General features: G+C 36.6%; 1 protein-coding gene across 1 annotated transcript in view; it reads right to left on the reverse strand.

Moving 5' to 3' along the window:
• The window catches only part of DIAPH3 (diaphanous related formin 3), a 923,535-nt gene that overhangs the window by 542,413 nt on the left and 362,303 nt on the right, over positions 1-18,819 (reverse strand). The window contains exons 10-12 of the mRNA XM_042781617.1: positions 4,903-5,013; positions 4,479-4,597; positions 3,134-3,250 (exon numbers count right to left, since the gene is read on the reverse strand). Coding sequence (XP_042637551.1) covers positions 3,134-3,250; positions 4,479-4,597; positions 4,903-5,013 — 347 coding nt within the window. The remainder of the gene's footprint in view (positions 1-3,133; positions 3,251-4,478; positions 4,598-4,902; positions 5,014-18,819) is intronic.

An 18,819-nucleotide genomic window follows, 5' to 3' on the forward strand; every position in this document is an offset into this window, starting at 1 on the left:
ATGAGTAAGGCTGGGTTTACGCAGATGTTGCAGCTCTTTCCCAGTCCTATTTTGAGAGCCTTTTAGCCTAAATGGACTATTCCTACAGGTGCGTGGTAATGTACCAAACAGTGTTTCTTTGCTATTCATAAGGTTTCCACCTGATAGATAAAACTAAAATACAAAGGCAAAAACCAAAAGCACAATATTCATAGAACTGTACATAAAAAAGTGAAATTTAGAGTATGTGAGTTTTTAAAAATCAGTAGAACTTTTTTAAAAATAAATGCACAACAAAATATTATGTAAATTATCATAATTCTGAAACAATCTCATAATAAAAGTATAATTTCAAAAATAACAACAGCAACAATTATATATATTATGAAAGTTTTGGAACATGGGAAAAACAGATGGAATTTTCTTGACTACAGCAGTTATAGGAAGAACTCTGCCTTCATAGTAACCATGTCTTGAACAAAGAGCAAGGTCTGGGACTTTAATATCTGCAGTGTAGTAAATTACCTGGTATGGCTTTTCTAGCTATAAGTCTTTGTAAACTCTGTGGTGGAATTGGTCATGAGCAACCAAGTAGCTCCTGACTGTTAGTTATCCTCCTGGAGTATTTCTGTTGGAAGCAGCACAAAATAATTTTCTGGGAAGTTCACTCTCTCTCAGGTGTTTAGAATTTTGATGTTATGATTGGTTAGTTTCGCCACTCTGGCGGGCCTCAAAAGGAGGTCTCTTAGAGGCAAAAAGAGTCTCTCTGCCTGCTAGTTGAGAAAGACATGCTGCTGGGAAAAACACGCTCCTGAGAGACATGTGCTGCTGAGACAGAGACACTGAGAGACGCGCACTGCTGGGAGAGAGACTGAGAAAGACCGTCGGCTGAGAGACAGTGGTCGGAGACTGGGCGTATTCCTGAACTTCAATTGTAGTCTATTGCTTCCCTAAAAAACCCCATAATCTGTGAGTTCTCTGTGGCCACTGCAGTGAACTATTGAACCCAGTAGAGAAGTGGTGGGTGCTGTGAGGGGAACAGTCGGTATCAGGGCTGTAGGGAGGCAGCATGTCTGGCCTCACAAGGATAGGCTTTGGGCTACTGATGGTGATTCTGTCTTCCTCTTGTGGGGTTAGAGGAGGTCAGAAGATGCGGCCTCATTGCCCCTTTGGCAAGATCTAAGGAGGAAAGTCTCAAAAAAAACCAAACTCACTGCCATTGAGTGAATTCCAATTCATAGCAAACTGGGTTTTCGAGGCAGTAAATCTTTCCAGAAGTAGATTGCCCAGTCTTCCTTCCATGGAGTGGCTGGTGGGTTTGAACCACCAACCTTTTCATTAGCAGTCAAATGCCATAGACACTATGCTACCAGAGCTCCTTAAGGAGGAAAGTAACAAGGGTGAACACCAAATTTAATAGTTGATATCCAAAGGATGAAAAAGTAGCTAAACCTCTATGTCTTACTAATGATAATTTGGTAATGCCACAAATTAATATTTCCCTGAGACTCCTGATTCCACTAATTTTAAGTGGCAGGATCTCCTGAGCATGCCCCAGGACTGTTGTGCTTTTTATTCAGTTCTGAAGTTAGACACAATCACACACCCTCTTGGAGCACAAAAGGATTAGGTTATGAGATACAACCACTGTAGCAGTAAATACTCATTCGAACCTTTGAAGCCAAACATCAGTGTTGAGTTCTTGGGAACTCAAACAGCATTAGGTTGACAGGAGCAAACATACACAGATCAGGAAATGGATGGGGTTATTTTAGAATAGATTAAAGCTTCAATTTCATTTTTAATAAGTGTGGGGTAGATTTATAGAGTTTTAATTAGCAGAGTACTTGGCTTTTTAAGTATCTTCAATGAATTTGTTAGTATTTTTAACTTTTACATAGTAGTTCAATATTCAAACTGTTCTATTTTTTTTAATAAAATATCCAGAAAGAACAAATTAAACACTATAGAGATTATTAAACTCTTACATTTCAGAATACTAATAAAACTTCTGCCTGCAAGTGGAGGAGATTAGATAGATGGCCTGTACTCTAAGAACCTAAGTTTTAACTTTTTTGACCCTCTTTCTGCTACATTGTTAGGCAGAGCAAAGGGCCACCAAGTTATACCCCTGACAGCACTCAGAAGACACAGCCCAAATAAGCTATGTAGCATAGTGCCTAAGGCACTTGACTGCTAACCAGGAGGCTGGCGGTTCAAACCCACCAGCCACTCCTTGGAAGGAAGGTTGGGCAATCCTACTTCCGTAGTGATAACTGCCTCAGAAACCCAAGGAGGGGTCGCTAGGAGTCATGGCCGACTCGATGGCAAATAACAACAACAGCATGTCCCACTGCCTGAAATTAGAGTAAGAAAAGACATAGTACCCACAGTATTTGAGAAAGCAATTTCAGCAAAGCTAAACTGGTGGTAACAAAAAATGATTTAAAATTCAAAGATCTCAGCTTCCCTCATAAAACAGTAATGAAAGTTGAAAGAGGATGTAGAGGACATTTACTGAGCATACACCATGTGTCAGGTATTTGGCTAGGAGGTTTACCCATACTGCCATATTTCATTTTCCAAACAACCCAGGGAATTATGTGCCAATATCCATATACAGCTATATATGATGTACATAGAGAAAAATAAATAATCTATTAAACTAAAATGTTTAGAACATAATCAAACTTGAAAAGCTGTTTGTCTACTTTTTCTGATAGTAGCAGCATTAAATGCAACTACATTATTAGGTATTTTCTAGCTGCTTAAACACTAATAAAAGAAATATTTAGTAGCCTTCATGTCATTTTAAAAAAGAAATGCATCAACATCATTCCTACTGCCTAAGCACTAACCAGAAAATATTATCAATCATATGATAAATTAGTAATTTGTTGCTAGTTCCCATTTTCACTCAGCTGATAGGTTGTACCCAAGAATCCACTGGAGTTTAAAGAGTAATAGCAATGTCACTTTACCATCATTTACCTAAATATATGCCCAGAGGAAACAAGATATGTTATGAATCAGTATTATGACAGAGAAAGAAGTCTTAAAACTATTTGCTTGCCCAAATCAAACATCAAGCGAATTTTACAATTAATAGATTTTTATTGGGGAAAGAAAACATTAGAATATAGCTTTCTCTTACCTTATAAAATAATCATTTCGAATCAGCAAAAGATGCTGAAGAATAGAAATAAAATATCCCTCTGCTCCAGTTTCCTTAACCGAATTCCACACCATGTTGTAAACATCATATGCTTCAGTAAGTTGATTAAGGAATATGTGCATTTATTTCTATTCTTATGCATTTATTTATACTCTACTCTGAGCAGCTGTAAAAAAAAAAAAAAAAAAAACAGAATCTGTTCCATAAGGCTTGGAAGGATTAATCAGTTAGCAGCTAAGCACTTAACTGTGCCACTTCTTGCGGAAGGAAAATGTGGCAGTCTGCTTCTGCAGATTACTGCCTTGGAAACTCTATGAGGCAGTTCTACAGTATTCCATTGGGTCTCTATGAGACAGAATCAACACACTGACAACAGGTTCAGGTTTTTTGGTTTGTAATTCTGAAATAGGCATCATGTATACTCAACATGGTAAGTCAGGTAAATGGCTAATATGCTTGTCTCCTAACCAAAAGTTTGAAGGTTCAAATTTTCCCAGAGGTGCCCTGAAAGAAAGGCCTCAGGATCTAATTCTGAAAGATCACAGCCACTGAAAACCCTATGGAGCACAGTTCTACTCTCAAATGCATGGGGCCTCCATGAGTTGGACACAACAGCAACCGGCTACTTTTTTGTTTGTTCATTTTATCATTTTATTTTCAACATGAGATAAAACACACATACTTAGGATGAAAATGAGGGCAAACCATGACAATGACAAGTTGACCAAACACTTTCTAGCTTCCCTGCCACAATAAATTCCAAGCAGTCTGCCTCTCCTGAGCCAAGAGGTAGTGGCCAACTGGTTATGAATATTGTATTGGGTTCCAGTACTACCTTGACCAAGAGAGTTGATGCCAGGCTTCATCTATCATGGAAAATACCCAGTGAAGGTTAAGAACTTAGTGGACTTTAAGAAGAACATAAACATCTGCAGAACCACAGAGTTGACATAAAGTCCACATAAGCATGTACCCAAGGCACAGAAAAGGAGCTAACCACTAGCTGAGACCACCCATGCCTAATGCTGAAAAGCACTGGGATGCAAAGCAAACATAAAATGAAAAACAACAGACTGCATATATACATATAAGAATATGTCTAACAGAATCCACTTGTGCACTTACATGTATCCATTCATAAAAATACACATTAGATAAAGAAAGAAAGGTTTACACAAACATTCATCTAATTCATAAAGGTTTGATTTCATATTATTTCTATAGAAACGGCTTCAGAAGTTTAATTTTTTAGGTGAAGAGGTGAGTTGATATGATTTTATCAATAATTTTACAAACTGAACTACACTTCAGAATAAAAGGATATTCAAGTTCAGCTCTGATATCTTCAAGACGATGGGAGAACTCAATCAAATCTTCTTCTTTATGTTCCTCAAAGACTTTAAGCTGAATATCCAGGCCATCATTCTTAATACATTTTAAAATCTAAATATATTGAATAGAAATTATGATGAACAATTTTGTTTTTAATTATATAAAAGAATTAATGAAAAACATATAAAGCAAACTTATTCTTTTAAAGAACATAGCAACCATTCAACTTGATTTATAGCATTCAAACATTTAAAGTGTTAAATAATACTCAAATCCATCATCTATTTTTCAAAAATAGATTTTTATACTCAAGAGTTTTCCCACATAAATTATTCTTAAAAGTAATTTATCTAAATTTCCCCCTACTCAAATACTCTTTAAATTTAAATATTAATAAGGAGACTGCAGGCACTTACTGGAAATATCTCTTTCAATCCACAACGCATAAATTCATTTCTGATGTGAAGCCTCAAGTCTAAATCATCAGGAGATGTAACAAGGGCATTGATGAGCTGCATACAAGCTACCTACAACAGATTATACTGCAAGAGTCAGACTTGGTTTCCAACATTAAAGAATGAATAACAAAACTAAAACATCAAGGTTTATTTCAAGTATTTGCAAATATCTTCCCTCACAGTGCTGTTGTTGTTAATTGCTGTTGAGTTGATTCCAACTCATGGTGACCCATGTATGCAAAGTAGAGCTGCACTCCATAGAGTTTTCAAAGCTGTGACCTTTCAGAAGCAGATCATGAGGCCATACATCCAAGGCATGTCTCTAGGTGGCTCTGAACCACCAACCTTTCAGTTAGTGGTACAGCACATGCCCATTTGCATCACCTAGTGCTCTTTGCCTCACAGTAGAGCCTATTAAAACAATCATTTGTAAGTAAAATATCTTAGTCAATTATAAATTATAGAAGAAATAACATTTCAGTGGAGTTTTCCTTTTCCATGTATATGGGGGCTTAGGGTAGGAAGGGAAGTGGAGAAACATTGGCCATTGGTACCTTTCCTTAAAAGAAAAAAAAAAAAAAAAAAAGGCACTAAAACCAAAAGTTAGGTTCTTCTTGCCAATAATGATATCTCATGCACACATAATTGAACTTGAATGTATTCAAGCTAAAAGATTATAAACCTATATAGAACTATAAAATAATTTTCAATTCATCAAGAGAAACCCAAAACCTTAAAAGATCTCAAGATCAACAAATGCCCTGAACCTGGTTAATGAAATTCTTATAACTAAAACCTGTATTATGAATACCACACATCAAAATGATCATTTCTAGAACTTAAATTACCAGGTAATAGTTTTACATCTTGGCAAACATTCTCTATTGCAGTATATTATGCTTATTAAGAACATACAAAGAGATAATGTAATTAAATAATCCTTTAGTATATAGCTTGAATGATAAAAATTCAAAAACCACAAATTTTTCAGTAAGTGTTTTAAAACTCCAACTTTCAACCTCTCCTTTTTTGTTTTAAATGCTTGGATGAAATAATTCTTTCATCATCTAAAATCCACATAATAGAAAAGTAAATTTTCACTGTAGAAGCATGGTATTCTTTTTTGTTATTGATAGCATTATTTTTCGAAGTCTACATTCTGCCAAAATCTAACTAGAACTACCAGGCTACTAATCAATATGTTTAACCTCATGCTGTTTCCTAAATTGTCCTTTCTCAATCCCTTAAGGCAGGGTTCATATGAATTTAAAATGCCACTTTTGGATTAAGACATCAACAGGGGTCTCAGTTCCTGCTGGTTGAAATATTTAGTAATTGCTTTATTTGATAACTAAGCACTAAAATCTGACCAGCATGCCTCTACTGCCAAAACTTAAGATTGTTTAAGTAGAGGTGGGAAAATGTGCAGAAGAAAGACAGGGTAAAGGAAAACATAAGACAATAAAAAAAATGATAAAATTTTTAAAAAAGCCTTTAAAACTACCTTTTCAGTACAGGCTCACTCAACTGTAACCAGTTCATGTCAAAAAGTCAAGTTTAAAAAGCTTTCTTTCCACTCCCTTGCCAGTCATTATCCAGTACCCACAAACTTTTTTTTTTTTTTTTAAGCAATATCAAGTAATTTTAAAAGATCTCAAAAAGCATATAAAGAATGTCTCTCTGCATTCAGAGAAACTAAACCAGTCTCGGTCACCTCATTTCTAGAAAGATATAATTTAAACAACTGAAAGAAAGCAGCAAAAATATAAAACAAAAATTGGCAGCAATTTTCACTTAAATGGAGCCAATAATTGTAGATAAGAAAACCTAACTAAACCTGTTGCTGTAGAGTTGATTCTGCCTCATAACGACTCTACAGGGCAGAGCAGAATTGCCCCATAGGGTTCCAAGGCTGCAATCTTTATGGAAGTAGACTGCCAGATCTTTCTCCCATGAAGCAGCTGGTGGGTTTGAACTGCTGACCTTTTGGTTAGCAGCCAAGTGCTAATAATAGCATGGAGGAGAAAGAAGGAAAGAATTTTCCAAATTATATTCAAAAAACACTCTAAATATTTTAAATGCCCAAAATACTTAAACTGTCCAAAGAATAAAAACTAGAAATTGATTTAAATTATGAATTCAAATTAAAATAATGAATTTACATTAAATCTGTAAAATCCTTTCTCAATTCTAAAGGTACTTTACCATTATCATGGCCAACAACCACTCTTTGATTAATTTATAGAACATAGACTTACATCTATGCATATATACAAGCACGCACCATGTTGTTGTTAGGTGAAATTGAGTCACCTCTGACTCATAGCAACCTTGTATACAATAGAATGAAATATTGCCCAGTCCTGTGCCAGCCTCACAATCCTTGCTATACCTGAGCCCATCATCGCAACCACTGTGTCAATGCATCTCATTGAGGGCCATCTCCTTTTTCACTGAGTCTCCACTTTACCAAGCATGATATCCTTCTCTTGGGAATGGTCCCTTCTGACAACGTGACCAAAGTAGGTGAGACAAAGTCCGGCCATTCTCACTTCAAAGGAGCATTTGAATTGCACTTCTTCCAGGACACATTTGTTAGCATCATAAGTTACTATAATTGTTTTTTTACAAATAAAATTCTATAATCAAGGTGAAAACCAAAGAGCTTCTTCCAGGTTTTTAAAACATATATTGAGACATATAGATTTGTGCTGTATCATGATTTCACACTAGCTCAGTATACCAGCAGGCATGGTACTAATTTGGCATCTCTACCATATCAATCAATTCCTAAAAACTGAGAACAGCTCAGGAATTACAAAAGTAAATAGGATATGCTGCCTATCTAAACAAAGACTAATAGGCACAATGATAAGAATATAATGTACAATGTAGTACAAAAGATATGCTCAGGATATTATGAGAAGAAAGAGACAGTAAATGAGAACAAGGATAGCAGAATAACAGTGCTAACTCTAAAGATCAATAGGATGGTGGTCTGTTTAAGAAGTGGACAGTGATGTCAGATAAAGAGGAATAAGCACAATCAAAGATATATGCACTTTCATCATTAAATTACAGGTAATTCAGATTTCATGGGTATTTTGTGGAGACAGGAAAAGGAGAGCAGAGAAAAGAGACAACAGAGATGAAGCTTGGCAAGGTGATGAAGTCCACCTTTTGTGTCAGGCTGTGCAATGTAGATTCAACTGTATAAGTTAAGAAGATATTTTAGAAATAATTTGGATGAGCAATGAGGAAGGTTTGAACAATATATGAAATATAAAGAAGAAAAACAGAATTTGATGGTTGGACAGATGTGGGGATGTAGCAAAATAAAAGAGGCCTCCCACCTTCCCAGCTGTGTTGTTCAACTAGATAGGAGGGCGTACCATTGACAGGAAAAGAAAATACAGGGATAAAAGCAGCTTTTAGAGGATAGTTTTCAGAATTCTGAGATTGAGATGTACATTAGAAATACTCATTCATTGAAAAATTATTATTGAGTATCTACTCTGTCAGTAGGGGACACTAACAAAAATCAAGGATATGAAACTGAGATATTCATCGTAAAGAAGTAATTACCATGCTCTAGTTGATGTTCTAAGGAGCTCTGGTGGTAGAGTGTGAAAAAGCATTTGGCTGCTAACCTGAACGTTGGCAGATCAAACCCACCAGCCACTCCGTGGAAGGAAGACTGGCCAATCTACTTCCATAAAGATTTCCTGCCTCAGAAACCCAATGGGGGGTGCTATGAGTTGGAATCGACTTTATGGCAGGGAGTTTCGTTTCATTTTTTGGAGTTGATATTCCAAAAAATGTAGCATATGATATTCATTAATTTGCATTACGTCAAACTAATTGTTTCACTGACATTACAAAAGCTACCTCCCTCTGGAGCTGATGAGGGTAAGAAAAAAAGGAGACTCTGCCCTCCTAGGAGCATCCTAAGTTAACCAACAGACTCTAGTGCCTATGTCTTTGGGCATCAGACTTCAGTTCACTCTCTCTTTTTACTAGAACATGCATATCATTCCTTCAATACCTATTTATTGAAATCTATTATGTACTAGACACTGTTCTTGGTACTAGAAATACAGCAGTGAAAGAAAAAAGACATCCTCATGGGAGAAAGAGAGGCATCAAATCTGACTCCAAGGTTGTGGCCTCAGCAATTGAAAGGATGAAGCTGTCATTTATTTAAACAGAAAAGACTGGAAAGAACAGGCCTAGAAAGAAAGACCAGCTTAATTTTGGAGATGCTCAGTTAGAAATACATATTAGTGATCCAAATGGAAAAAGATGAGAAGTCACTTGTGTAAAAAAGACACCAGTTCAAGAAAGAGGTGAGCATAGACATACATACATAAACACAGGACAGATTCTTAGTCAGAATCAACTACAGAATAGTAGGGAGACAAAAGAGAGGTTGCAAGACATTGGTAGGACAGTTCATGTTAAAAGGTTGGAGGAATAAATAAAAGGAAAGCAAAAAGCCAACAGTGAGGTAAAATAAAAACAAGAAGATTGTGGCATCCTGGAAGTAGGGGAAGAAAGTGTCTCAACAGAGAAAGAATGATCACCTGTGTCTGATGTTGCTAACAGGTCCAATATGATAAGGATTAATCAATTACCACTGCATAAGACAAAATGGAAACACTGGTGACTTGACAAGAACAATTTGTAAAAAAAAAAGGATAGAGTTGCTGTTCAAAGTTGAAAAACACTTACCTTCTCACATGGAACTTATGCAACCAAAAGCATACTTTAAATTGCATGCTTGAAAATTAGGAAAGTTGTGCATCTGGGTTGTATCCTTTACCAAAACTGGCTCAGGAATAGTTTCCTCCTTGCTCCAAACACATTTTTATACTTTAAAAGTATTGCTTTTGTAACCTTTGGTATAACAAGTCTATGTAAGGCAATTTTTCTCTAGGTGATGGATCATGGATTAAAGTCTAATAACATAGAAATCAAATACTGTAAGATAACTTTGTTAATCTTGTCCCAATGATCACAAAGGGCCTTAACGTGAGAAAAGTTAATTTTAACATAACTTCTACCTGGAGACTGGTGTATGCTGCATGTGTCTGTGCCACTACAGGATTTAGAATAGTTGAAAATGTTCTCAAAGGCAGCAGTAGACTACAATTTGTACAAGAACTAAGATCATCAAAGTCCTTATAGCAAAGACCAGGAAAATAATCTATGAGCAGCCAAAAAGGTAATTATAAATAATGGGACAGATGTCAGTAATGTCGTAACTAGAAAGATAAAGACAAATAACAGGGGACAATGAAGTAGATAAACTGTAAACAAAACTCTCAAAGATATTCAGTATGAGGATATAGAGAAAATCAAAGGCAATCTTAAGAATAAGGCAGATGATCAAAGGAAAATCATTAGAAATGGAAAGAAGAGTTTAACAGCCAAACAGAAGAGCATACCATTATCAACATCAATTAATCAGGAAATTAGCTTCTGCCCTTGAAAATAAAGGGAAGTTTCTTGAAATGTGAAAAAATATTATCTAAATTTCTTATAATACACAATTTACTGATGTCTAATATTATACAATAGTCTTGATGAACCTTTACATAGACCAAGAGGCAATTGTTTGAACAGAAGAAGGGGAAATTGCAAGCTTTAAAATTAGAAAAGTTGTGCATCTGGGTTGTATCCTTTTACCATACTTATTTCAGTCTGCATCCTGAGAAAATAATCTGAAAAGCTGGACTATATAAAAATGTGGTCTCGGGTTGGAGGAAGACTGATTAACAACCTGCAATATGCAGATGATACAACCTTCCTTGCTGACAGTGAAGAAGACCTGAAGTACTTTCTGATGAAGATCAAAGACTACAGCCTTCAGTTTGGATTACACCTCAATATAAAGAAAACAAAACTCCTCACAACTGGACCAATAAGCAGCATCATGATAACCAGAGAAAAGGTTGAATTATGAGAGATTTCATTTTACTATGAACCACAATCTATACCCAGGGAAGCCGAGGTCAATAAATCAAACAACATGATGCACTGGGCAAATCTGTGGCAAAAGATCTCTAAAATGCTAAAGAGCAAAGATGTCACTTTTAAGACTAAGGTGCACCTGATCCAAGCCACAGGATTTCCAATAGCCTCACATGCCAGTGATACCTGGACAATGAATAAGGAAGACTGCACAAAACTGGATGCATTTGGTGTTGGCGAAGAATATTGAATGTATCACAGACTTCAAAAGAACAAACAAGTCTGTCTTGGAGAAAATATAGCCAGAATGCTCCTTAGAAGCAACAATGGTCACTCTGTCTCTCATACTTTGGTCATGCTGTCACACTTGCTAAAGTAGAAGGTCAGCGAAAAAGGGGAAGACCCTCAATGACGTGGATTGACACAGTGGCTGCAATAATAAACTCAAGCACAGCAATGATTGTGAGGGTGGTACAGGACCAGGGAGCATTTGGTTCTGTTGTACACAGTCAGAATTGACGTGATGGCTCCTAACAACAATATCACTATATACCCAAGACAAGTATGCGGGGGGGGGGGGGGGGGGACACTTGTTATGTTTTTAAACTTAGGATAAAGACATCTAGGCCCAAAATTCAAGGTACACTAACTAACTGGTTCAATGGCTGAACCATACCCACTAAGGCTGCCAATGTTTTCAAAAGCCTTTACAGTAAATACTTTCTACATGATTCTGCTGAAGGGCTTTAATGGATAGTCTAATAAACAGCAAAAGCAACCATTCTTCAGCATGTTCATTCTTGGGTCAACATGTCTGTCCTAGATACAGGCAGATGTTTTTACAAGTAAGATGATTGCTGTACTACATTGTAAAAATGTATTCACATCAGGAGCTAAATCTAGATTGGAAATAAGTACTAGAAAAGTATTTAAATAAAAGTCTATCAGATGTTGCAAATACTTATTATCTGGGCCTGAAAGATACAGTTTGAGCTGTTACTCATGTTCTCTACCCCATGGCAGAAATGTCCTCTACCCTATGGCAAAAATCAACTGTTTACCTTGAACAATCAAATTTCACAATTATCAAGTTAAAAAGAGTAAATGACGCTTACAAAGAATACTTCACCTCTGGTGCAAATAAAGAAAATCCAAAGATTTAAATACTCTATATTGTTGTTTTTGTTGATATTTGCCGTCGAGTCGGCCCCAACTCATAGCGATCCCTCCTTGGGTTTCCGAGGCAGTATCACTAAGGAAGTAGGATTGCCCAACCTTCCTTCCGAGGAGTGGCTGGTGGGTTTGAACCGCCAGCCTTCTGGTTAGCAGTCAAGTGCCTTAGCCACTATGCTACACATGCATTAATTCAGAACAAAAACTAAGCAAACTATATTATACAGACACAGAAAGTATATCAGCAAATATAAAGGTCTAGAATTTTATTTATACTTCTGACTAAACGTTCTGTAAATAATGTTGTTGTTAGGTGCTTTTGAGCCAGGTCCAACTCATGAGGATCCCATGTGTGCAGAGTAGAGCTGCTCCACCGATTTTCAATGGCTGTGATTTTTCAGAAGACAAATCAAGGTGCCTCTGGGTGGGTTAAAATCCAACCTTTTGGTTAGTAGTCAAGTGCTTAACTATTTGCACCACCCAGAGATTCCTCTGTCAATGACAGATGGAGTAAAAGAACACGTCAGAGCTGGAGGCAACTGTATATACATGATACAATAAACTCAGAGAAATAAACTGCAGGGCTCAAGAGGCTATCATTTACATGAACAGGAATACAGAAATGCAAACTTGGATTATTTTAATATTTATTCAGACACTCTTCCTGAGGGAGACATCATTAAGTTCTTCTGTGTCCTCCCATGCATCTTGCTGAAATTGTTAGTATCACAATTTCTATATGAAATATTAGCTAGCTTTAAATTCCTAACCGTAAGCTTGTTAAGGGCAGGAGAGTATTTTATGCATCTCTGTAGTTTCATATCTATCATAACCCAGTGCACAACAGTTGCTGAATAATAAAGTGATTGATTAATTGTGAAATTTTTTAGTTACCTTTGAGGCATGAGTTAAGTTTATCTTCCTGTGGTCTATTGTAGCATAACTGAAGAAATGTATTATGTAGACACAAAAAAATTGGCAGTAAATTCTCAACAACATTTATACTTGTTTATATTTAGATGTGCTCCATATGACAATATTGGTTTACATTAGAATAATATTTTACTGTGTTTCTTACTGTGAAGAAACACAGTAAAATATTATTCTAAAATCTATTAGCTTAAACCCCAAACCCACTGCCATTAAGAAAATTGCCAGTCATCGCAACCCTACAGGACAGAGAAGAATTGCCCCAACAGGGCTTCTGAGGATGTAAATCTTTACAGAAGCAGATTAACTACCTCATCATTTTCCTGTAAAGCAGTTGGGGGATTCAAACCACCAACATTTTGAGTAGCAGCCAAATGCTTTAACCACTGCACCACTAGAGCTTGTTGTTGTTGTTGTTATGTGCCGTTGAGTCGGCCCCGACTCATAGCGACCCCTCCTTGGGTTTCCGAGGCAGTATCACTACGGAAGTAGGATTGCCCAACCTTCCTTCCGAGGAGTGGCTGGTGGGTTTATCAATCCATTTTAATAAAGTTGATATTTTAATTGATTTCCACTGGTATATTAACCCTACTGATGTAAAACTCAGTAAAAACAATAGTCAAATAAGAGCAGAATGAAGACAAACTCTTCTGAGATGTCCCCTAAATAGTCCTAAGTATAAATTGTTTACTATACTACACATACTTCATTTGCTCTTTCATTACTTACAAGAACAACATATTTGAAATTGAAAATAACTTTAGTTAATAGTGATTTGGGAAGAGATTCACAAAATAGAATAGCAAATCAAGATGTGATTGTTCATTATACCAAAAAACCAAACTCACTGCCATTGAGTCAATTCCAACTCACAGTGACTCCCACTGGGTTTTTAAGGTGTTAAATTTATGGAAGTAGATTGCCCCATCTTCCTTTTGTGAAGTGGTTGGTGGGTTTCAACCACCAACTTTCTGGTTAGAAGTCAAATGCCATTAGGCACTGCATCACTAGTGCTCCTTGACTGTTCATTATTATTGTCATCATTAGGTGCCCTCAAGTTAGCTCTGACTCATAGCGACCCTATGAATGAAACAGTGTCTGGCCATTATATCAGTGTTTCACTGCTATTCACAAGGTTTTCACTGGCCAATTCTTTAAGAAGTGGATGGCCCTTTCCTCCTTCTGAGTATGTCTTAGTCTGGAAGTTCCACTGAAACCTGTCCACCACGCATGATCTAGTGGACAGCTTCACAGCAACACACAAGCCACCACAGTACAACAAACTGACAGATGACTGTTCATTATAGGAAAAGTTTTAATTGGTCCAGGGAAAAATTAATCTTGAATAAATTTTGAGTGTTTATAGACCAGCCACTCCCTAGAAGGAAGGTTGGGCAATGTACTTCCCTAGTGATACCGCCTCGGAAAGCCAAGGAGGGGTTGCTGTGAGTCGGGTCTGACTCAACAGCACATAACAACAGCAATATAGAGTAGGAGGAACAAACCAACCAGAAACAAGTAAGGTTGGCTAATCCAGAAAGGTATTTTAACCCTGACTTGTTTTAATTCAATGACCCAATGTCCTATTTTCCTGTTTCCCAGCAAATTTCAGAGTACAAGATTGTAACTAGATTAAGTGTGATTTTTCTTACCCTATTTTTCATACTTTAATACAGTTAAACTATTAATCTTATGGGAAAATTTTCTCAATTTTTAAAGAAATAAAAATAAAATTCTACTTTTTCTTACTTTCTAAAACATGGAAAAATGAGATTCAATGAAAATTTCAAAGATCTATTCCATAATAGAACTGAATAAAATCCAGAGATATTGAAAAACTTAAAAAAAAAAAAAAAAACCCTTACAAAGAAATTGTCTTTGGAGCAGTCATGAGAATACACCTCTCTCTTCAGGTTCAACGAGCATAAACAACCAGTAGTCCCAGCTGCTGGCCTCTGAAGCTCATCACAAGGTTTGAGCTGAGGCCATACTTCCCAAGAGCTGCTCTCAGCCAATGCCTAAACAAAGCAAGATGAGTAAAACAAGCCTGCTCTTGGGACACATGAGACTATTGCTCAAGGATTCTCAGGTGGCCTTGCCAAACTCTCTTAGATATCCCTGCAACCTTAGACTGTTTTCCCTTTCTTCTCTTTTACACATGGGATTGAGTATTCAGCACAGGCTGATAGTACTCCCAGCCTTCACCAGCTCCTGTCCTAGGTCTCCCCCCAGGCAGTGCCCCTCGTTCCCTGCACACCAAACCTCTTGTTTCTCAGAGGGCCCAGAATAATTGTCTTCTTTCACAAACAACTTTCAGTATCATTTTCAAATTGTTGTATTCATAACTATTGTAACTGAAACATCATCAAATTTCCTATTTTTAAAATATTTAACAGAGTACTTTCACTTTTTCTTCTTGTTCTCTATATGTGACAGGCCTCTACACTTTAGTATGTTATCATACTTGTGAAAATCATGTACATGCCAGACACCTGGATATGTTTGCAACAGTTTTCCTCTAGTAACAGTTCCACAGAAAACAAAGGCCTGGATTATAATCCTGGCTTCTGCTTCTTGGAAAAAATATTCCAGGGTAGAGGACTATCTTCCACAAGTACTCTAAAAAGACATACCCACTGCCTACCACCTCTGTCCACTGTTTCATTAAGATTATTACTGTAGCTAAAGAAGCCTAGAAAGAACAGTAGCTATGTATTTCAACAGTAGGTAACTAAATTAGAACACATACCTTATTTATACTAAAGAACAGTAAAAAATAAGAGTCCATAAATATGAACCCAGCTAATTACCCATATCCCCCATAATATACTAAATCAAATTTTTAGAAACCTGAAGCAATTAAATCAAAGAATTTGAGTAAATTTTTAAGTCGCCAAGCTCCAAATTAAGATGCTATGAGTTCACTTTAAAGAATCAAAGACAAAAGAACATTAATTCTGTCCCTCTGAAATGAGATTTACCATTTTCACTTATTTATGTTTGCCCTTCTGGCAGAACTAGTTCCCTTCCTCTCTGGATTAAGCAACTCTGAAGACACATTTTCCATTCAGACAGTAATTAATGTAGGACAAATACTTTTGTAGTATCGAATGAATCAAAAGAAGTAAGGTTTCATTGCAATCAATCTACATGTAAGGTACAAAGTATATACAGAAACAACACAAGGAGCATCAGACAGAAAGGAAAGAGGCCAAGAAGGTGATACCAGGAGGTTTAATGGTCTGCTCTCTATTGTGAGACAATTCTGTATATGTCCCTCACATTTGTACACAAAAGACATGTATTCTAATTGTTTGGCTAGCAAACAACTTTTGAAGACAGAGAGAATGCCCTCCCCTAGATCAAAGGGCAGATATGCTTCATGTCTAATAATAAAGAGAGTGTTTTCCTCTGAAGCCTAGGTTAAGGCATTCTTTTACTCTTGTTATAAAGTATTTGTGTTCCCTAAGCTCAGGATTCCTCTCTTGTAGCACAACAGTTTGGATTGACTATTCTCCGACTTTTCCAAAAACAAGAACTAGACTCCATTATTTCATGAAATGGGAACTCTAAGGTTTATCAGCTGGTTGAGAGGCACATTGAAAGCACTGTCAATCTGCTGTACCCTGACTGACAGGGATCTCAGCAACAAGAAACAACATTTTTCCCCAGGAACACTACGCACACTTTCAGGCCTATAAATTTTACACAGAAGTTAGGCATTAACTTGCCTCTGTCCCAAAAGCACATGACTTGCACCTTAGAGGTATAAGCATTTAAGAGGTGTTCAACTGTTTAAGGAAACACTGCCAGTACATCATGTAGCACTCAGACAACTACAGAGATCTTTCCAAATTGAGGCCACTCTTGGCTACTCTGGAAAGCTTTCTGGAGGGATGACTGACTCATTTATGTGCACCCTGCTGGCAGTTATTCCACAATGGAAGTTATCCAATTAGAAAAGGTGGTAAGATATGTGTCCCTGACTTTAGCTCAAGTGATCAAAGACACCAGCTCAGCCTTGGAGGCCACTCAGGTCACTGTCAAATAGCTGGTCAGGGTTTTTATGAATGAAATAATTCCCTTAGGCTTTGTTTTTGCAGAACAAGGTGAAGTCTACAAAAATCACTGTTTCATTACTTTGATTTGAATTAATACCCCAGGCTGCATGGAAATGTAAATAGAAAAACAAGAAGAAAGACTTCTGGTGTTCTAAGGTAGACATTGGTGTTTTTTGGAATTTGTTGAGAAGGCCATAAGTGCGATCAACACTGCAGACTGGCCTTCATCCTGCTTCTTGGAGTCTTCTTGACAGTAGCTTTAATTAATTACTTTATGAAATAAATAAACAGATTTGATCACCGCCTCTATCAATCAGAGTAAGTGCTATCCATGATACAAGAGTTGTATTCCCTAAGCTCAGAGTTTCTCTTCTGAAACACAACCTACTACAACTGGTCCTTTTCATGTCATACTGTGGGAATTGGGGTGCAAGGACTGGTGGAAGGGAATCTTGATTCTCTAGCTTCTATTATTGCTTTGGGTAATAAAGTCTCTGACCTAGGTGTTTATGTTTTCTAACAGCATCCATAAAACTAAGACAGACTAACAAGACAAACTAGTTATAAATGCCTCAGATCCTTCATTCCTGATACTCTCCAGGCAAAATGCCAAGGGGACTGGATCAGAAAGTCATCACAGGAAAGAAAAAGTGGTGCATGCTTTTACTGCAGGCCTAATGACATACACGCAGAGCACATATACACAAAAAGAAAGCCAAACTCCACCTGAAAAACTCTAGGATTCCCATTCTGTAACTCCTTTCCCAACAAAAATCTCCTACAATCCAAATCAGTCCTGTAACCAACATCATCAAAAGTTCCAACAAACTTCTTTATAATCTTTGGGATTTAGATCATTCTTTTGATGATCTAGCAGAGTTTAGCTCACACAAGAGAAAACAAAAGTGATACATGGAAAGAAAATTAAAAATGAAAAAAAAAAAAAAAAAAGGAAAGAAATGAAAATAATAGATAAAATTGAGGTTTTTTCAGAAACTGAAGTTTGGTTGACCCACACTTATCCCAACTCTCCTCTACCAAGAAAAACTCGCCAACAGTAGAGGACAATTGCACACATGAAACTGGATCTTCTAATGCAAGTTTGGTTTTCCTATAGCAATTACTGTCTGTCCCAAGGTCTTCAGTGCTGGCCAGAGGAAAGCTGGAAATGGCATTTCTATTAGAACATTCTTATAGTATGGTATGGCATTACTCCTTCTGCACTTCTGGCTTTCTGGCTATGTGTTACCCATACACGCTTCCTTGGCCCTCTAGAAATACTGTAAAGTACCCAATACCCATCCTTTTTTAAAACTACCCAGAGTAGATCATGTTGCTGACAGCTGAAAAGCCCTGTCTGATATACTGGAGAACAGAAAAAAAAAGTGATGTATATTAATATTGAGTCTGGTATTCAGATATTTATAATTTCTTTCTAGCTATTAAGATTCTCCAGGTATGAGAATAATTTCATTTTAGGCATAGTTTTTCACTTTATTACATCAAGTAAGAAAAAAAAATGTATGCCCAATTCTATCATAATCATAGGCAGTCAAATTATCTTCATTATGATGATCAGACTATTGAGAAAATCTAACAATCCTTAAAAAGTATTTTGTTATAAATATACTTTGCAATAAAAGAACAATGAGGTTTCTTTTATTATTATTATTTTACTATCTCCCATTTTCTACAATTTAAAAGCAAACAATTGGTTTCTATTTTATTCAGTGACAAA

This window comes from Orycteropus afer, unplaced genomic scaffold, assembly GCF_000298275.1.
Source record: "Orycteropus afer afer isolate SDZICR_OR568_19922 unplaced genomic scaffold, OryAfe1.0 scaffold00138, whole genome shotgun sequence".
Classification (NCBI taxonomy): Eukaryota; Metazoa; Chordata; class Mammalia; order Tubulidentata; family Orycteropodidae; genus Orycteropus; species Orycteropus afer.